The 16,452-nt window shown below is 50.3% G+C and overlaps 1 protein-coding gene across 1 annotated transcript; it reads left to right on the top strand.

The window, feature by feature from the left end:
* Positions 1 to 684: 684 nt before the first annotated feature.
* LOC144158605 (uncharacterized) lies at positions 685 to 14,526 on the top strand. Its single transcript, XM_077689615.1, has 2 exons — positions 685 to 807; positions 13,082 to 14,526. The coding sequence occupies exons 1-2, from the start codon at positions 685 to 687 to the stop codon at positions 14,378 to 14,380; spliced, it is 1,422 nt and encodes a 473-aa protein (XP_077545741.1). The 3' UTR covers positions 14,381 to 14,526.
* Positions 14,527 to 16,452: the final 1,926 nt, after the last annotated feature.

Raw genomic sequence — 16,452 nt, 5'->3', positions numbered from 1 at the left:
ATCACGTAAGTGGCCGCGCACCTTGTGTCATTTGGCCAATGTATCAGACAAGACCAACGCGTCCGACGGTTGTGTTAGGCAGTGTCAGCTGACAAACTGTCGCAATAACTTGTTTGATGTTATATGTTCGTTCGTAACTTTCATTATTTCCCCCACCATACTTACTGCTATAAAAAGAATATGCATTGAATTTGAGCGCATATAGCTCGTTTTGAAAGCTTATAAACCCTGCATAACTCGCGTTGGCCTTTGCCAGCCTCAGCCAACTGCTCAGCTGCCCACAATACGTCATAGGTTCTAGTGCGGGAAATGAGCCAGTGGGTCGCATGGTCATTCGTTTTTTCCCTCATTATACAGCTTATTTGAGTGAAGTTTGCGTCAAAAGTGGCGTCAGCATGTTTCTAACGAGGCAATCTTTTGAATGGACCAAACTTGCATTTTGTCTTCATGTCCCCTTTAAATGTTCGAAGCGGTTTCGCTGAAGCGGCGGTCATTTCGACCGCGCTTCCGCGGTGCGAGCACCACAACGCAGTAATTTAAAGTGGCCTTTTCTTTCGTAATTCAAACATTGAAATTTTGGTAGGTAGGTAGGTAGGTAGGTAGGTAGGTAGGTAGGTAGGTAGGTAGGTAGGTAGGTAGGTATAACTTTATTTGACAAGAGTAGCTGCCTCAAGGCGGCCGCCGATGGGGGTGGTCCCTTCTTCTCAGGGACCAAACCAGGCCAGCAACTCCCGTCCACGGGCCACTACGGCCTTGCGGATGTTGATGGAGGGGCTGGACCTGAGGATGTCCAACCGCTCTTTTGGGGTGGGGGGGAGGGGGTAGGTATAACGGGTACTGGTCATTTTAGCGAGGTGCATTCAGCAATTACGTGACATAGCGTTCCTTTTGCTTGCTGGCAGAAAGGGCACGTGTCCTTGTACTGCTCTGGGTACATACGGTGCATTAGGGTTGGGTGTGCTAGTGAACCTCCTTGTATTCGTCTTAGTATTGATTGATCTTCCCTAGTTAACGACCGGTGGGGCTCCGGAAGTGTCTGTCTATTCTCCCGGTACATGGAAATTATCTCTTTGTAACCGGTTGCGGGTGTCGGCGCGTCTGGGCCTTCCCGCTCGTGTGCCCGGCGTGCCATCTGTCGGGTGTGGTAGTCAGTGACTGTGTTACCGACTAACGAGGAGTGTGACGGGGCCCATATGAACTCGACCGCTTTCTCTGGTGGCTTCCTGCTTCTTCAGATTCTAGCTGCCAAGGAGGAGATCACTCCTCTTCTATAGTGACTGTACGCTTTCTTGCTGTCGGTGACCACTGTCCTCACTTCTGTGTGGAGTAACGCCATGGCGATAGCCGCTTCTTCCGCTATATCAATTTCTTTGGTCCTGATTGATGCTGCGTTGACTAGGTTGTGTTTGGTTGTTACTGCTGTTGCCGCCTTGTCACTTCCGTGTACTGTTGATGCCTCTGTGTAGAGGACGTCGGGGCTGTCTTCCAGTCTAGTTTCTAGGGCTCTTGCTCTTTCTTTCCGTCTTTCTTCATCTTCTCCCTGTGTCATGTTGCGTGGAAGGGGTCTCGTCATGATTTTGTCCTGCCATTCGTCGGTAAATTTGGGAGTTCAACGTGCGGAATATGCATGTGTGCTATAAGGCGCACCGTAACGGAGGGCTAGGATTAATTTACACCGCGTGATGATCTTTAACGTGCGCAAAAATATCCACACACGGCTGTTTTTGTTTTTAGCCTCCGTCAGCAAAACGGCCACCGTGGTCGCAATCGAACCCGCGTCCATGGGTTGAGAAGCACAACGCCTCAGCCACTGTGCCTCCGCGCCGGGTTTCTTCGTAATTACATGCCCCCCCCCCCCCCCCGACATTTTAAGATATTGAAATTCTTCCCGATATTTTATTATGCGTTCCTAAATCAGTCACTCTCTCAAGTACACCTTGCAATAGGCATCGGGTGGTGTATCGCTGAGGAACACAACTTTTGCGAATGTGACGACACCTTCTTCAATGTAAGTCGAAAAGCAATAGACACTCGTTAAAGTCAGGGGGTGATGCATACTTTAGTATTTAGAAGGAGTCTTTAAATAATAACAAAACGAGAGAGTTCAGGCTCCGCTAGAACTTCATCTTGCACCAATCCGCAGTCCACTCCTGCAGCACCGACAGCAGCCGGTGGATTCCGAACAGCTACTGTCGTGTGAGCTTCGACTCTGTTTCTTCGCGGCTTTGTCCTTTCCACACTTCTTCCTTATGTTCCTCAGTGTCGGCATCTTCTTCGTAAGGCACTGCGGGAAACTTTGGAAGAATAGCGGGCACGGCGCTTTCCGACAGCATCGGCTTGGCACGAGTAATGCATAAATTCCTCTTGACCGTCTATTTGGTGCACGAAGTCCCTGATAATAAACCTCGGTTCGACATGCAGCTCTTAGACCACACAAGACTAATCTAGTTTCGTATCGGCAACCAAGCTGAACGGAGCGAACCACCGCAAACCACCACGTCCACCAACACGAACGAAAAGAAGTTTTTCAGGTGAAACACGCGGCAGCGCCCCTGGTAGGCATACCTGAAGTCGACACTGAATGCGCCACGACTGAGCAGCGCAAGGATACGGCATGCACACTTTCCCATACCTCGGCAAAACTGAGCGCCACTTACTCCCACTCCCACAGAAAAATATATTTTTCCTCACGCATTCCCTCACACTCACGCTCACCAGTCACCCTCACCACTCGCACTCCCCGTCACTACGCGCCATCCACCACACGCACCCACTCACGCTCACGCTCACCGCTCGCCGTGGCCACTCGCACTCACTTGCACTCACGCTCACCGGTCACCGTTACCACTCGCACTCATCGCGTTCACGCTCACCATTCGCCGTCACCACTCGCACTCACTCGCGCTCGCCACTCGTCGTCACCTCTCGCACGCGAGTTTGTGCAGCAGACCCTCCATGAGTCATGAAACCGAACAGTATTAGTGCATTACGGCGCCAGAAGGACACCCAAATCATATTCCTAAGTCAACACGCCACCAGAGAATTATTTCTAGGTTCCCCATAGCAGGAACTCAGTGACGATATATTTTCGAAGCTAAAAGCAATCCAGCCATTAGCAACCATCACTCGCGAGTGTTGAGTGGGGCTCGCCGTGAGTGACGCTCGCACTAGCCAGTGGTGAGCCACGGCCGCTCGATGGAAAGGAGGACCTCTTCTTCATCGAGCGGCCGTGGGTGAGCGGGGCTCACTGCGCGTGCGGCTCGCACTCACACTCGCCAGTGCAAAACGATGGCGAGGCTCAGTCACCACTCAGTCGTAAGTGGTGAGGGGGACGTGGGTCAGTGCACTCGTGAGTGAGCCTGCCAACCTATGCACTTTCCTCTTCTAGAACACTGTAGGCGGCGCAAGCTTGCCCTGCTCGGGGTTGGAGATTTCTTCGTTGCAGCCCCTAACGTTGGCGTTTAATGGAGACCGAGGGCATTATCGGCAGCACAGCAATACGCTCTGACTCAATAAAGCAATTATTTCAAGTGGCTTCAGGGCCACCGCAAGCACGTGCATGCGCAAGAGGGTTCTAGCAGCGCCGTATTCTCGAAGTCGCATGAGCGCTGTTGCGTGTAGCAGCTTCATCGATGCTCGTCGCTGATGTATACCCAAGTGCTTCGTTCTAAGGAATACCGCGCACATTAATTTGTTATCCTTGTAGGACAACGCGGTTTTGATAATATAACTTCCATTTCGAAAAGGGAAGACAGTTGTACCCCGTCTATCTGAGCAAAGCTTATGCAGGGTACAATTAATCTTTATTGTCTTGAAGACGTCCGCGAAGGATAGGGGTCAAAATAGCACTAATAACTTTGCTCTAAAAGGGGGCGGTGACCCGCTCAAGGGATTGACCAAAAGCCACGGCCTTGGTGGTCTTTTTCGAGGTTTTTATCTTGTTATTTTCTACTGCATATATGGTAGGCACAGGATACTAGATTTTAAAACCTCAGTTACATTAACCCAAGTACGGAATTCTGCGGACGTTGATCCGGTAAACATACCCCAAATAACCATGCTGAAAACATTGGCTATTCGATTTCTTGTGACGAAGAAGAAGAAGAATATTATGACCGCCCAACCGCCAGTCTCGTGAAGTAACCTTTAACGACGACCAGCTAGGCTGCTGACGCGCTTTGACATTCCTCCGCACTTTGTGCCTCCGAGCCATCACGCCTGCTCCCTCAGCACGTAGCGGTGTACTGAAACATGGTGAGTGCGGCTTCTATCGCGTAACCACGATACTTAGCGGACCTGACGTCATGCAAAAGAGCCTGTTAACTAGCGCGTCCAGGTAGTGTGTTTCCAAACGCTTCGCTGCACCAAGCACCCACGTGACATGTGTGATGTCACTGCACTCACTATTCTTTTGAGCGCCTGCTAAAACGAGCCTACCGTTCCGGCTCTCGATTCAATGCAGAGTACTGAGTAGAGACGCTGACGGCATGGGTTCGAGCCCCAGCGGGTGAATTTTTTAGTTGTTTTTTCATTGCTTACCTTTCTTTTATATTTTTTTTCTAAACACAAATCTACGTCTTGTTCTTGTTAATAATAGTGACTTGGTATGTTTTAGGTCGCTTTAGGTTTGGGGCGTGGTCAATGACGGCATTTAGCGTTCTGCATCGCGGGACAGACATGTCACGGGGGGGCTCTGTGCAGCGAAGCGTTTGGAAATAAGCGTCCTGGTAAGGGCCTCAAAAGTAAAAATCAGATATATAAACCACTCAAAACAAACTAGTGTCGTTCAACTATGGCCAGCGAAGGATGGCCAGCGAAGCTAGGGCGCAGTCCAGGGGCATTGATGCTGCTCCACTCGCACCACTGCCGCCCCTGTCCGCCGTTGTCGCTTGAGCTCTGCCTCACGGAGTAGCTGGCTGCGCGCGCGTTCTGCTGCGAAAGAGAGTCTTCCGCTCCCTCGATGCGCCGTTCCCAGTTAGAGTGCAGGTACGTCACCTATAGACGCAGCCAATCTCTCTCCCCTTACTTTTAACTCCTCTCCAACCTGTTTTTTTTTTTTTTTTGCGCATGCGCAAGGGGTCCCGCCGGGGACGTTTTCTGCGCACACGTGACCGTCAGAGTTTCCCTTCGCCGAGTCATATAAAACTTGCTGTAAAACAGCTTTCCCCTTCATGCAATGGCGCGAGGCAGTGGCCATTCTAATGTCGGCATTCTTGGAGGTTTGCAGTGTATTCACACCGTAAACTGTACAGGGAGTCTAAAATGGTAACCGAGGCACCATTGCATGTGCTTCTACATAAACATTAAAGTATTCTTCAATTTAACGCCGGCTTTTCTTTGACAGGGCGCCCTTAGCGGTACGCGAAAAAGTATAAAAATTTCGCGTGGCCTTGAAGCTTCTCATATAGCGAAGTTCGCGTGTATGAGCGGTGCGCGAAAATAGAGGGTCGGCACAAGTTAGCGCACACCCAACCGCATCCGTCGGTATTAACGCTCTCAGATCACCATACATCGAGACTCCACCATGTGCACTTGCATGTGTATCTCAGGGCAGTAACTATTGCGTTGTAACAGTTATTCGTTACCGCTACTTGACCATTTGAGGTTTAGTGGTGCCGAACCCTAGTGGTCAAGCCAAAATAAGAAGGAGGAGTTTGAATTTTGTTCAAACGCAACATTAAGCATCGAGAATGCCCCGGACCAGGTTTGATCCGTAAGCTGGTCCGAGGCTAGCGAAGTGCGCCATGTTGAAGGTGGAGGGTGGGGAAAATGTGGGGACTGACATGCAATGGGGCAGGAGGAAATACAATGTTCTAAATTAGCGTATGGTTGGGGACAATTGGGACATGCTGGGTAGTGTCGGATAGGGTAGAGAAAAGAACGAGCAGATGTAATGAGTGTACTTCAGTGTATGCGTCGAAGAATGCGTAATTGCTGGGTAGTTAGAGATTCGTCTGTAGCAGAAAGTGTGCGAAGAGTTTATCTGGTGTTCATACGGTGAAGCGTTATTTCTTGTTTGTAGTGGAGATGAGTTTCCCACGTGGGTGGATAAGGTCAGTGAGTCCCAGGCGCCCGGTGCAGAAGTTCGCGGGCGAAGCTATGCACTACCTCATTGCCTGGGATTTCGCAGCGTGACCAGGAATCCACCTCAGTGTGGCAGTGTCCGAAGTAACGTTGCCTCCTGAAATACGAAACAGCGCAAAAAGACGGGACAAGGAAACGACGACACAAGGCGCTGTGTGTCGTCCTTGTCCCGTCTTTTTGCGCTGTTTCGTATTTCAGTATGCACCACCAACTAGCCCAAACCACCGTTCTAACGTTGCCTATTACATACCCACCACCATACAATGCTAATTGCATTCATGTAGATAATCATACCTCAAAACCTTTGTTCTGCTTCCTTTTAAAGACGATAATCGTTCTTGGGCTACTTAAACGCAGAAATTCTGGTCTGTCTGTCTGTCTGTCTGTCTGTCTGTGACTCGATTCAGCCAACCGGCCAGAGTGACACCAAGCTGCGCAATAGTCTTATATACTTTATATACTGAGAGCCAAATCTAAGCGTCTAAGTCCGGTGTCAATGTTCATACTTGTCAACATTGTTAAACAAGAACAAGACGTTACGCAAATATAAGGCAGCAAGTGAATACATAAGTGATATTTTCAGTGTTTCTTCATTAAAAATTCATGGATGCTTCATGGATGAAATTCATGGATGAAATACTACATCAACTGCAGAAAAACGTCGCGTGCTGTTGCCAGCGCTACCTCCTGGCGGCATTTAAGAAATCAAACGGCAATAGCAACGAAAGGTTTCACTATATGGGATCCACGTTCCGCTTGGAACGCTCGTGGATTACGGCAACGTGGTTCTATAAATGTGTTAGTAGAGCCTCAATTCACCCGCGTCTCCGCCGTACGGCAGCGCTGGCATCAAAACACCCAACGTGGAGCAGCGGCACGCGGTAAATTTAAATTGACTTGACCAAACCTCCAGCCTGTTATCTTGGGAGGAACGAGACGGGAGAGGAACAGCGTGAAAGGTAAGCGGGAAAGAGAAGGAAGGAATTTACTTGGCAGGGGCGCCAGTCGACTATCGTCTTTCTTCGGCGACATTTGCAACGAAAGGAGCGGATACGCGGCCATTTTTTAATGCGAAAGCACCCTTTGGCGAAAGCCCACCGAAAAGACATCGTGCCTTGTATCTTCAAAATAAATGCATAATTTATTTTGTTTAATAATATACATCGCGATAATAGTGTAAATGTAGAGCATTAGTACCTTCGGAACTTCTCAGAAAAAAAAAAGTAAAAGTAAAGATAGAAACGTGTGATACAATCGTTAGCCCTGCACTTTTGTGCATAAGCGAAGCCGACATGAAAGTGACTCGATGTATAGCACTCACGAGGTTCCATGGGGCCTTCATAGTTTGATATAAAACTGCCTATATTTGTGCTGTCAAAATGCGTTCCCAGCAGTGTATTGGCGTATAGCAATGCAGCCGACTTGAAAATGTATTCGTGCATCACATAGCGGCTGAAAAGAATCTTTACAAATTAGTAAACAATGGTCAACATGTTTGTATCATTTTTGTTGTTTTCCTATTTTACTTTTACCATGAGAGGACCAAAAAGACGAAAACGATGGCATTAGGAAGGCCGTTGTCTTGAAGGGGCACTTATTGGTTAAAATTGGCGGACATAAAGTTGGACCGGGCTAATCTCAATACTCATCACAAATTGTAGTAGTACTCGTTTGTGTGTGCACGCGCGCACGTGCATGCGTGTGCGTGCATGCGCGCCCGCACCCACCTCCTGAGAGAGAACATGATGCCGTTTCTCAAGAGGGGCAATATGCATTTGGCGCGCAGAACATCGCACACTTCATTTGGGATGACATTGGGCCTGTTCGATTTGCGTTCTGGTAGCCAGCGGGCTGCCGGAAGCCTGCTCTCGGGCAGGAAGTTGCGTCATGATTACGTAGCTCAAGCGCCCCCGTGTAGACCGGAAACCGAAAAATCTAGGAGCAAGCCAGTCGCAACGGTCACAGAACGCAGCAACCCTTTTTTTCTCCCGCCTGTTACGGTTCACTTCACGAAATGTTGTATCGCTGCTTTCACCGTCTGTGTTTCGTGGGTGCGACCAATACGAACGGGCCTCTTACCGAAGCTGAACGCAAACGTGACGCAGTGACAACGACTCATTTCGGCAGCCCTTTGCCGTCACTGGACATCCATTCCTTTCCGACTTGCGAAATCGTCATGGTCCTTGAGAAGTCTTTTTTTTTTCAGGAACATCCCGCACGTTGCGCTTTGTTTGAATTTTTTGCCGGAGTGTTTTTTAATTATACGGGTCAATTGATGAGACGTACGCCTCAAGCCAAATTTAAAGTCCTTATAATGCGCTTTTTACGCCGTTTTTTAGGTGAAGCCGGCAGCGTTTGCGTGTGCACAAACGAAAACATCTGTCTTCACGTACGGGACAGCATATGTTCGCGCAAGAAAATACTTACAAACAAAAACATGTATGTTTCCGTCTAACTTCGGAACGCTGCTCTTGTCTACGAAAGGAAAAATACACGAAAACGTGCGGTATAAAACAATTGCTGACGTTTACGATGCTCCCTAATGCGATATTTGGGCGCAGCAGCAGTGCGCTGAGGCAGCACTCACTCGTGGGTTCTCTCGACGGCAGCGATGATGAGCCTCTGCGTCGGCGGAGCGAGCTGCGTTTCAGGAAGGGACCGCGACCCGCGTATTAGGCAGACAACGCACATCATCATCACGCGCACGCCCCCCTCACGTTTTCGCCAGCGTCGCGCAGACGAGCGTCTTGTGCGGGAGCAGCATCCTCCCCCACCGCACACTTTCGCAGAGCGCTCGCGCCGCCACGGTGAACCACAATTTTCCATGGTGAACCACACGGTGAACCCTCACAATTTCGCGACACTTTCCTCCTTACAGCATACTTCCCTCCCGGCCCCTCCCCACCGCAAACTTTCGGAGAGCGCTCGCGCCGGCACGGCGAACCACCCTCCCCTCACAATTTCGCGACACTCTCCTCCTTTGCTTTCGTTCACTATTCGGTCTTGCCATCGTTCACTCGGTTACCATGGCGACGCGGCTCAGTCCAGAGACCGGCTCCGAAGGGCTGCGCCCTAAAAGACGACGTTTTAATAAAGTGAAATGTTGTGCTTGCAAGATTAAGTTGCGCATGAGTTAAGGCAACTTTAAACTTTAAAACCCGAAAGAACCAAACAGTTATCCAATGTTATGCTGAAATTGGCGGCACGGCACGAGTACATCTCCTTTTGTCGTCTGCTAAGAGTGTCGTCTGCTAGCTTTCAAACTGGAGCCAGTTCGCCGCCAGATCACAAACGTCCTGGCGGTTCTGGCAGCCCGCGGGGAGCCAGAGATCGCTCGACCAAGGAAAATCGAAAACGATCAGGCGCTGCTGGAAGTGACGTATAGAGCTGCCCGAAAAAAAACGAACGCCCGGCACTTACCTCTGGCTGCCCGCGGGCAGCCCCGGGCAGCCTCGGGCAGCCAGCAGTGAAAAATCGAATAGGCCCATTGAGTTTGGCAAGAGGGGAAGTTCATGTCGACCACTACCCTTTGCGAAGTGGCTCGGTGGTTATAAGGCGTTGGGCTGCTGAGCTCAAGGACAGCGGCGGCCGTTTTCTGATGCTGTTGAGGCGAAAAACAAGAACACGCGTGTGTCAATATTTCGGCACACGTTAAAGACCCCCAGGCGGTGGAAATTATTCAGAAGCCCTCTACTACGGCGCGCCTCATAACAAACAAAAACACGCCGTGCTTGCTTTTCGTCGTGCGGCCTGATTCGGGTCTGCGGTTGTAGGAAGTGTGAACAGTGCAGTCCGGAATTTCGAAGCGAAAACGGTGCTGGCTACTCTTTACGATAAGGCATTTGCAAACCCACGAATCACGCAGAAAAAACACTGCCCCATGAATGTTCTTGCCAACAACACGCCGCAAACGACGTTTCGCTTCGTAAAACGCGTTGCCCGCGCGGCAGAATGCAACCGTGTAGGTACCGGGCGGACGTTGTATGACACCACCGTCGCTTCAGCGAACAGCGCCGCCCGTGCTGAACCGCTCGTCAGTGGAATGCCGGTGGCGGTCAGCGCTGCGTTGTTTGCATGGCTTTCTGTCGTTCTCCTGCAGTGCGGCTTGCAAAGCGTGGATAACCACAATGGAATTTTTTCAGATCGGTAAATCTTGAGCGTGGAGGTGACCTTCACGAGGCATGCCATGTGTGTGATTTACGCCCATTCTCAATAATTACAAACAGCAGACGACGCTCAATACGTTAAGCTGGAAGTCAAGCTGGAACTGCAAGTCCGTTTCTTCGTGCAAATTTTTTATTCCTGCATGCAGTTTGGCGTATCGAGGAATATATTGCAGTTAAATGCCCCTAAAAAGCCGGTGTGTGCAGCCGATCCCGTAATGCTGCGGCGCAGGCCTTTGGCAGCTGATGACGAAACGGCGTCATGCACAAGCGCAAGACAAAGTTGGGGGGGGAGGGGGGGGGGGCGGTGCTTTCTAAGGTGTACCTCTAAACAGAAATTGTGATGAACGACATTTCCGTAACTTCATTAATTACGGTCGAAACGTATTTAATTTCACAGAAAAAAAGCTTACTACAGTAATCAGGAATCGTTTACGGAATAGATACCGCATGATAGTTAGACGTTATTGCTTGTCGTGGAAAAGCATTCCTTTACATCGTCGTTCTTAAAAGGAGGGCTGGACGATTTTGCTGTTTAATTTTGCACTTCCATGCACCCCTCTCCAAATCCTAACTTCTTTCAAATCGTAACTTCGGCGAACGTGTCCGAAATGCGTCTGTGCTGAAGGGCTTGGGCTGATGCACCCCTGTTTGAGGCAACTAGTCGCCCGTTTTTGGTTTCTTCACAAGGCAATACACGATTTTTTAGGTACTCGGTAAAGAAATACTTCAGCATTAAAACAAACGCTGACGTTAACACTGCCGCATTTTTAAATATCGGTGTAGCGTTTATTCCACGCAGGTGGTAAAATGGGAAGGGGAGGGGGTGGTTTGTAGCTTGGGCTTTTGGGTGGTTGAATAACTTTGGCCCTTGATAAACGTGTAATTTATGCTTCGATTATCAGTCTCCCATGCTGTAACAGTGTCGCCCACCAAAAGCGAAGGCACAAAGCTCAAGGTTATAGAAATAAAGTGTAAACTGCCACGACGTTTCCCCGACTACACGGCAATCGATCCAATCGATCTCGTACATAAGTGCCTTTCTCTTCAAAGCACACGTATCGAGGTATCCCAGCGTTAAGGCTGGCCGTGTAAACCATAGTCATTGAAATCAGTGAACATAATCTAAAGTGGTAGAAATGAATACTAATATTAATAGTTTTATTCCTACCCAGATCGCGCGGAGCCAGGCGCAGAACCCTGCAAAAAGCGCTCATGTCAATGTAGCCCATTCCCAAACTTAGAAGCGTCAAATAAGTTTACGTAGCCATTGGTGCGTTTAAAGGAGCCATGAAGACAACATACAAGTTGGGTTTATTAGAAAGGCTGCTTAGTCCCGATAACAATGATACCAATATCATCGCAATCTTCGAACAAATAACGGAGATATTAAAGAAACCGTGTGAAGCAGTCGCGACCCCCCAGCCAATTTCCCGCAACTTTTTTATGACGTCACGGAACCTTGTTTGTGCGATTGGCGGCCTCCTAACTGACCTATCGCGACGAGACATGACTGGACGTCTGTAATGGGGCCTCTAGTTCCATTTCACCTCATCACTTGAATGCTAACGTGCAGTTAACGCACTGAAAATTATCTTTTATTGTTGGCCCGTATGACGTCATTCTCGCACATAACACGTCACTGTGGCGCAAAATTTTAAAGTTTGTAAATACTTCTTGCTTTTTTTTCGTTAAAAAACATCTTTTGTGGCTGTAATGGAGCTGAGTGAGATACTCAATCCTAGTTCTTTCAAATTAAACGAAGTTTTATTTTCTCTTCATGGCTGCTTTAAGAAGAAATGAATACTAATTGTAGTAGTTTTATTTGTACTGAGAATGGGAGGAGCCAAGCGTAGATTGCTGCAAAAAGCGCTCAAGTTATTGAAGCCCATAGCCCCCTTTAGAAGCGTCCGACAAGTTTACGTAGCCGTTATTGCATCTAAGAACCCAACACATATGTCTAGACTTCGTTTCACCACACATATCCGCTCACAACACCACCAAAAAATTGAAAGCACCAAAGAAAACACCGCAAAAACAACGGGAGGCTACGTAGGCCAATGCACCGGCTCATTCCACTAACCAGGGAAGCGCCGAGTGGTGGCGGCACCCGTCCGGCTGCCCGGTCCTTTTTAGGGCGTCGACGCCGGCGCGCAGCTACAGCCACCGCGCGGTCGAAAGCCAGTGCATACACCCTATACGGGGGCAGAATGAAACAACTAATCCCGCGGAGAGAGGGGAAAGGGGAGTGACAAGGATAAAACTTGAAAATAGGGGGCTTCAAAGCCGTTGCACGTGCTGTCGTTAAAAAGATCTTCCTAAAAACTGAATCTGACGCTGGGTGAGTGTGATTGAAGGGGTGCATATACACTCTCCCTCATGCCCAGATATCATGGCAAATGCTTCTCACGGTACATTTTATCTTTCGCGTGGAACAAAATGGTTTTATAGAATGCAATTACCCACTTGCATCTGTCAAGGTGTGTCTCAAGATTCTCTAGTGTGCTGACCTGTTGGCAGGCAGTTGGAAGGAATACCTGTGTTCACGGAGTCTTTCGTTAATACACTGGCCTGATTGACCGACAGGGAGAGGGCCGGAGCAGAGAGCCCAGCTGAGCCTGTGGCTGGTCTCTGTGCTACGACAGGCGTTTTACATCAGTGTAGCGATAAAGGTGCAGTGCAAGCGCATTCCGGCGTGCTGAAGTCGACGCTGCTGTGTCCTTTTACTAAAAACTGGGGCAAGAGAGTTTCACGTATGTTTGGTTCGATGTCTACAGCATTCGCTTGAGTATGTGGTCCATGCTAACGTTTCTTCGCCGTTCCTTCCGTTTCAGACGATCGACAGAGAGGGCCAGCAGATCAGGAGGCCGCTCATCCGGTGGCACCCATTCCGCAAGTGTTGGCGCTCCTTGCCCTTCGTCTTCCTGATGCTTACGGTACTTGCGACAGCTTCGTGCCTGGTTTCCAGCGTACTTTGGGTTGATCCACCTCATTCGGATCCCCCCAAGGCAAACGTAGGCGAGGCCGTAGTAAACGACGCCCGTAAGAGCCCACCCAAGAGGGAGCAGTTAGAGGCCGCCGGTGCGGAACTCGCTATAATCGCCACCTTGGCGCGCTCTCTGGAAGCCCGGGCGAAGAGAGCGGCTGCGGTAGCGGAAGTTGCAGCGCTGGACGACGCACCGAGATTCCCCGCACAAGGCAACGGAAGTACAGCGAACAACCGCCGCGTGGACGTGGAGTGGCTGAAGCACAAGTTGCCGATTCCGCTGGACCCACCAGACACCCTCGACCGGGCCGCCAACGGCCACATGCTGAGGTACCTGTGTGGCGCTGACAAGGTCGAGCACATAATCTTCGTGCACACGGACCCCACGCACCAGCGCGAACGCAACCTGCTCCGAGCTACGGTGGGACACCCGCGAGTCGCTTCCCTGCTCAAATGGGCCGTGCTTTTTTTAGTCGGTCTGCGGCCTGGTGTCAACATGACGGACGAGGCGGCAAAGTTTGGCGACGTGGTTCAGCTGCCTTTCTTCGACCACTACCGCAACTTGTCGCTGAAGTTCCTCTACGGCATGCGCTGGGTCATGCTGAACTGCCCCCGGCTGCGGAGTGTGGTGAAGATCGACGACGACGTCTTCCTCCACCCCGAGGTTCTGGACGCCTACCTGCGCAGTCGGCTCGAGCCTCATGACCGGCGCCTGCACTGCGCCACGTTCCAAGGCAATGCCGTCATCCGCAACCCGCACAGCCGCCACTACCTGAGCTTCCGCGACTACCCCAACAAGTACTTCCCCACGCACTGCCATGGCTGGTTCGTGGTCATACCAGCGCCCGTAATGTGGGAACTGTATGTGGCTTCCTTCCGCATGCCCTACCACGCCATCGACGACGCCTACGTGACGGGTGACCTGGCCAAGGTGGCCGCACTCGACCACGCCGACATCAGCGCCGCATTGTCGGCTGAAGAGGACAAGCTGCTGGAACTGCTCCGCGGTGAATACATGTGCGCGCTATTCACTGGAAGGAGCAAACTGAGCGTTCGTATCAGCCTCTGGAAGACGCTAAGCCATATCAAAAAGCGCCGGGAAGGCTTGGACGAAGCCATGCAGCGCACGCTCAAGAACTTCAGGTAGTGCTTGGAGATGACAAGCGCCGGCGCGTTCCTGGCACTGCGAGTGTTGGTGGCGACCGGTCCGCACAGCAGGACTCGGTTGTACAAAGTGGTTTTGAAAGTCTCGAACGGAAAGCGAGAGTATAAGTGGCACTGACTATCAACGGGAGTTAATTGATGTGACAAATATAGACTTGTGGTAACCTGCCGAGAAAATCCGAGGCATTTTTTAATGTTTAAAAACAGCGCGGAAGACGGGACTAAAGAAAGAACAGACGACACAAGCGCTGACGAGCAACTGTGCGCGTTTTTAATCCGCAGGAAAATATACATGAAAAGCGAAGGGAAGAAAAAATAATTACAAAAAGTAATAACAGATTAGTTAGAATGGCAACAACAATTTTATCCGCCACGTGACGATTTGTAGACGACTTGTCACGTTAGGTAAGAGATTTCCTTGTTCAGCAGTGACACGGGCGGTGCGCTGATGAAATCGCTCCCTTTCCTGTTGATATGGTAGGCTTCGAAGATCTCCCTCTCCCTTCGCCCGCGGTAATTAGTGAGTGTGGCGCATTCAGTGAAACGGGGAGTGCAGCTGCAGGAGCCGCAGTGCGCTGACAACATGCCACCCAGCGAAGACCTGACTTTGTTCGCGTACTCCCTTAAATGTTCATTCAGGCGGCGACCCGTTCGTCCTATGTAGGAGCATGTTAAGTTCGGGCTCCTCATTTAATTAATGAAAGCCGCCGGTGGCTCATGTATCGGCGTTGCCTCCGCTTGTAGCTGTCATGCTGCTTTCCTTTCATGCAACCGTAGGGACGCGGAGTTGGGGGCCGCTGAGTGCATGCTTTGTGTTCCTTCCTTTTGTGAGGCAAAAGACGGGGGTGCTTAGCCCGAGTACCTCTGTTGCTTTGGTACGCGGTCAGCTCGACCGGGCGGTCTCGGTGAATGGCGGATGGGGGCACAGCAGTGAAAATTGTACAGAGCGCACACCGCTATTGTGGCTTGCCGACATTAGGAGGTGACTCGGTCGTTCGTCAAGGTTGACAAGCCGACGGGAAGCGAAATGATGCCGTCGCTTAAGCCCCGTTTACGTTGACCTGACGAGGGCGCGTTGAGTCGAAATAAACAGGTTTTTTGGACTCAACCCTCCCATGTATAAGCGGGCGGGTTGGGTCAGGGAGCCGTTGCGGCGAGTCCAGTCGACTCGGAGGCAGGGTGTCGGTTGGCTCGTTCGTCGGGCTGAGTCGGCGGGCCGCGGGGAGCATAATACCGTATTTGTTCGGTACTAATGCGCCCCCAATCGTAGCGCGCGGGTAAGGTTCGCGCGGGTAAGGTTCGAAAAAAAAAATAATTTGACACTGACGGTACTGCGCAGATGGAAAAGACATGACACCACGTACCTGGAAGAGGGAGATTTTATTTGGCGTATGCAGCTGTGGAAGCTACGAAATGATTGTACTTCATAAGATTGCTTATCAAGCTCCTGCTGTAAATAAAGTCATAGCTGGAAACACTGAAGCTGTTTGCTATTATAAGTGCCTTGGTCTTCATAATTGTAGGCGTTACGGGCTAATTGCAGCAGCACAAAAAAAAGTGCAACAGCTTACCAAGGTATGTGACATGCCATAGAAGAATTTGTCGCCGAAATTCACTCACTGTTGACGGATTGTTTTTATTGGATTGAGTTGGATTTTTATGGGGACTTCGTGACCGTTCCGCTTGGCAATGCTGCTGGCCGCTTTAAAGCCTGTTTCGGTTTTTGAGCCTGATTGTAACGCGCACACAAATATTAAGGCTGCCTTTTAGCAAAAGAGGGTGCGCGTTAGAATCGTGAAAATACGGTAGCTTCTTTCAGGGAACCCTGCCACTCCCCTCACCTCGATTCTTTGGACGGGGTTCATACAAACGCGGGAGAGGTCAAGGTAGCTGAACCCACCAGTCGACTCGACCCTTTCTCGTCGAGTCCATGTATCCGGCCGGGGCTTTAGTGTCGAAAAGGCGCGGCGTAGTCATTGAGGATTTGCGAAGCCGGCGTAGCTGCTGTTCATTTATGGGTCATTCGCCTCGAGAATGCTCGCCCGGGTTTGGAGC

This window comes from Haemaphysalis longicornis, unplaced genomic scaffold (genome assembly GCF_048455015.1).
Source record: "Haemaphysalis longicornis isolate Haplotype H1 unplaced genomic scaffold, Haemaphysalis longicornis Haplotype H1 scaffold_1, whole genome shotgun sequence".
Classification (NCBI taxonomy): Eukaryota; Metazoa; Arthropoda; class Arachnida; order Ixodida; family Ixodidae; genus Haemaphysalis; species Haemaphysalis longicornis.
Note: the sequence above shows the minus strand (reverse complement) of the source record. Positions and strands in the feature narration are given on the sequence as shown.